General features: G+C 66.1%; 1 protein-coding gene across 1 annotated transcript; it reads right to left on the bottom strand.

Annotated features, from left to right (window-relative positions):
- Positions 1-682: 682 nt before the first annotated feature.
- On the bottom strand, positions 683-3097 carry SP5 (Sp5 transcription factor). The gene is made up of 2 exons (XM_075093424.1): positions 2883-3097; positions 683-2340 (listed from the first exon to the last, which is right to left on the bottom strand). Exons 1-2 carry the CDS (start codon positions 2931-2933, stop codon positions 1288-1290), a joined length of 1104 nt encoding a protein of 367 aa, XP_074949525.1. The 5' UTR covers positions 2934-3097; the 3' UTR covers positions 683-1287.
- Between the last annotated feature and the right edge of the window lie 1303 nt (positions 3098-4400).

Genomic DNA, 4400 nt, shown 5'->3' with positions numbered 1-4400 from the left:
AATGTATGCCCAATGAGACACAGGAACCCTAAAAGCTGTCACTCTCTACCAAGTACTTATAAACACAGTTTTGTGCCAGATATCTTCCCGTGCAGGAGAGTGACTGCCGTTTCGTCACACTGGGAGGATAACAAGCAGCTCACCCTTAAATTCTGCGATTTTACAAAGTTAGCATATGGAAAGCATGTTTTGGCTGTGCCCGGCCATGGACTACTTAAGGATGGGACTGGCTGGTTATCGCAGGCCCTGTGGCCTGGACCTGCCTGAGAAGGGGCATTATTAGACTACTGCCCATCTCTGCTCAAATGTATATCCCAGTCTGTAGTACTTGACCTGTACGTTCACTCCCGGTATTGGCACCATGTGTTTCTCTTTTCTCTCACGGCTTCCCGTGTAGGAAACCAAAACCTGACAATAATTAAAAAACAAAACAAAAACAAAACCCAAGCCGAGAGGCCAACATCAGTCCGAAGAAGCTAGGGATTTTAAAGGTGTTTACCATGAGCAGCTCCCAGGTCACAGCGCGCTGAGCTCCACTTGGCCGCGGCGATGCAGCTTGGTCCGGCCGCCGCCTCAGCGGGAAATGGCGGGAAGGCGGCGGCCGCGCGCGGAGGGGCCCCGGCGCCCTGCGGGCGGGGGGAGCCCGGGGACGAGCAAATGAAACCGACGCGGCGGGACCGTCCCTGCGTAACCCCTGTGTTAACGTGTTTATTTCACGCTGCAGTCGCGGGTCGCTTTACAGAAACATCTCATGCTGGAGCCCCGCACGGGGCCGAGGACGAGGAGAGAAACACTTGTATTCAAACAGAACTATTAAATAACCTGTACACAAAACTTCAGTCTTTTCCCCTGAAAGCACCGAGGGCCGGGCCCCGGGATGGCCGAGCCCACGCTGCCGCCCCACTCCCGGCCGCCCACAAGCCCTGGCCCCCGAGGTGGCGGCCCCGCTCCCGCCCCAAGGGCTGCGGCCTCCCCTCGGCGGCGCCCCGGGGCGGCGGGGCCGGTGAAGACGCCTGTCCTGGGACGGGGGTGCGCGGCGGCGGCGGCCCTGGGGCCCTGCGAGCGTCCAGTCCCGGGCCGGAGGGTTCGCAGCTCCCCCCGACGTCGCCCCCAGCCCAGCTCCCGCTCGCCGGGCCCGCAGCGAGTCCGAAAGCCGACTGCCCTCTGCCCCGCCCCGCCGCCGGCTGCGGGGCGCCCCGGGCCCGAGTTCCCGCCGCGGCGCGGCTCGGCCCGCAGGTGCGGCGGCCGCCGACGGTCCCGGGCCGGTCCCTCCCCGCCGCCCGGCGGTCACAGGTCACGGCCGTCCTCCCGCTTGACGCCATCCGCCGCCGCCTTCAGCTTCTTGTTCTGGTGGGTCTTGACGTGCTTGGCCAGGTGGTCGCTGCGCATGAAGCGCTTCCCGCACTCGGGGCAGACGAAGCGCTTCTCGCCCGTGTGAGTCCGCAGGTGCCGCTGCAGCTCGTCGGAGCGGGTGAAGCTCTTCCCGCAGAAGAGCCAGTTGCAGACGAAGGGCCGCTCGCCCGTGTGCCAGCGCAGGTGCGCCTTCAGGTGCGAGGTCTTGCCGTACACCTTGCCGCAGCCGGGGATGTGGCAGATGTGCTGCTTCTTCTTGCCCGGCTCCGCCTCCGGGGCGCTGCCCGCGGCCGACTGGCAGTTGGGGCAGCGGCAGCGGCGGCACCTCCTGGCCGTGGCCGCCAGGGGAGACTTGGTCTGCAGCAGGGCGGCGATCTGCGTCTGGTACTGGGCGAAGTCCGAGTGGCCCAGCACCAGGCTCCGCGGCAGCGCCGCGGCCGCGGGGAAGCGGTGGCCGCAGCCGGCCGAGGCTCCTGCCTGCTGGATGCTCCACCAGGGGATGTCCTCGGGCGGCGGGTTGGGCGAGAGCTGCCGGCAGGGCTGGGCAGGCGGCAGCAGGTTGGAGTAGCCGGGCGGCAGGGCGGCCTGGGCGGCGTACGGGACGTAGGCGGGGGGGCAGCTGGACGGCAGGGCGGCCATGGAGGAGGGCAGCATCTTGACGGGGGAAAACTCGTAAGGGTAGGAGGGGTCCGCCGGAGGGGTGAGGGGCAGTTCGTGCGCCCCCCCGAAGGAGGGCTGCAGGTGGTTCTTCTGAGGGGTCAGCCCCAGGCTGGGGTGAGGCGGCGGCAGCCCCCCCGGGGAGTGCGCCGGCATCTCGCCGCTCCACGGGTGGAAGATCCTGGAGGGGGATCCCAGCGTCGGGTCGTAGGAGACCTGCAGGAAATCCGAGGGCGCTGCGCCCGGCTGTCCGATCCGGCTACAGGTGGCGGCCAGAAGAGCCAGGGGCGAGTGCTTGGCCAAGTCTGGGGAGGCGCTGGGGGTGCGGTCCTGCGCGGAGCGGGAGGGAGGCAGGGAGGGAGGGGAAGAGGGAGGAGAGGGCGTTAGTCGCCGCCGACTCGCGGGAAAGTTTCTGCGCCCCTGCCCGCGCCGCGGGGACCTGCGCTGTCGGCGGCGCCCCGCCGCTCCCCGCACGGCCGCCCAACTTCCCGACAACACAGCCCGCCAAGCGGGCGGGACGGGCCCGGCCCCCCTGCCCCGCCCCGACACCGGTCCCGCCTTGCGGCCGGTGCCGCCGGCCCCACCGCCTCTGCTGGGCCGGGGGCGCCGGGGAAGCGGCCGCTGCGGGCAGGGGGCAGCCCCCGCCCCGCGTCCCCCGCAACCCCCCCACCTCCGGGAGGCCGCCCGGAGCTACCGCCGGGGCTCCTGGCGGGAGAGGGAAGCTGCCGGCCGGAGGAGCCCGAGCCCTGCCTGCCCACCCCCGCGGGGTGAAGCCCCGGGAGGGGGGCGCCAGGCGCCGGCTGCCCCCCCGCAACGCGGGTCACAGTCGTGGGACGCGGCGCCGCACAGCCCCCCCGGGCGCGGGTACTGACCTGGAGGAAAGCCTGGAGGGAGTCGTTGCGGAGGACCGCCACCGCGGCCATGGCTACTGCGCCCGGGGCGAGGGGAAGGCGCCGGGGCACCGCCGAGGCATGGGGACGCCGAGGGGAAGACGAGGAGCTGCCCAGTTTCTGTCTCTCTTTCTCTCCCCTTCCCTCTGATCCCTTCGCCTCGGTGCCTGTCCCACCCCCCGCGCTGCGCGATCTCCGCGGACTGTCTGGCTGCACCAGGATCACCTCCAAGAATTTGATAAGGACTTTGCTGGGCCGCCAGCCAGTCAGAGGGAAGATTTATGGCTTTGAAGTTTGCCGCTACCCAATCATCAAAGAATAGCGGCTCTTTCAGAAGCGAAAGCAAATCCTTTGAATCCACAAAGCTCCTATGGTGTGTTTGTTGGTCTGGATAAAAGAACTGATTATTAGGGGGGATGGGAAGGGAGGAGATAAAGGCGGGACAATTAATGAAGTAATCACTATGTGGGAAATGTATATACACAAATAATTGGATTTTCATGATCAAAGGACCCCTTACCGCCTGGAGACCCTCGCATTGGATGTGCAAGACACTGGATTCCCCCCCCCCCCTTTTTTTTTTTTTTTTGCAATTAAGGATTTGTGGCAGAGCCCTAAAGTGACAATGTGTCTTTGTTATCGCCCGAGAAATCTGCCTCCGGATTCCGCTGATAGTGTTTGATGACCCAAAGTAACATTAGGAGCACAGCGAGTTCACCTGATAGGGGCTTGTCGATCCGAGTCGTAAAACTTCCCCAGAGTAATTGTCGGTGGTTCCTCCCCGCTCCCTCCCTCCGCCCGCCCTTCCCCCGAGGCTGAGGGATATGCCCTCGATGTGACTCCGCAAACAACCGCACATTTTCCCCTCTGGTAGCCGGTTCGGTCTCGCCTCCCTCAGCCGGCGCTAGCCCCGTGTTCTCTGGGGCCAGGCGAGCGCGGCCAGCTGGGCTCGGCGGGGGCCGCCGGGGCAAAGCGCTCCCGCAGACGGACACACCGACAGACCGGCCAGCCGAGAAACCCGACGGAAAAGTTTCCTCCTCCCTAGCGGGAGCCGGGTATAAAAGACGTAATTTCTTTAAAGGAAGACAGGAGTCTCCGAGGCTCCCCTGAGAGCGTTTCTGGAGGCGGGATGCCTGGCCTGGGCCGTGGGTGAGGGCAGCTCCGGGGGCAGCTGGGGACCACGGACGCTGTCACTGGGTCTCTGCCGCCACCCTCTCGCCCACCTCCTGCCACAAAGCCGAACTGGGCCCCGCGGGCTCTAGTCCCTCACCCCTCACCTTTCGGCCTGTATGTACAAGTATGTACGTGTGTGTCTACGAAGAATCTAACCCGCTTTTCTTCCGACCATGTGCAAAGCTATTGCGCCGGTAACCGCCACCGGGCACATCTGGGTCACAGCGTAACGCCACCGCCTGCTGCTGCGCTCGGAGGTGGCAGAGCTGGCGGGGCCTCGCCGTCGCACTCGCCACCCAGCGAGGGGCAGGCGGGGCTCCGGGCCCC

The sequence above is a fragment of the Phalacrocorax aristotelis genome, chromosome 5 (genome assembly GCF_949628215.1).
Source record: "Phalacrocorax aristotelis chromosome 5, bGulAri2.1, whole genome shotgun sequence".
Lineage (NCBI taxonomy): Eukaryota > Metazoa > Chordata > Aves > Suliformes > Phalacrocoracidae > Phalacrocorax > Phalacrocorax aristotelis.
This window is presented reverse-complemented; position numbering and strand designations above follow the sequence as displayed.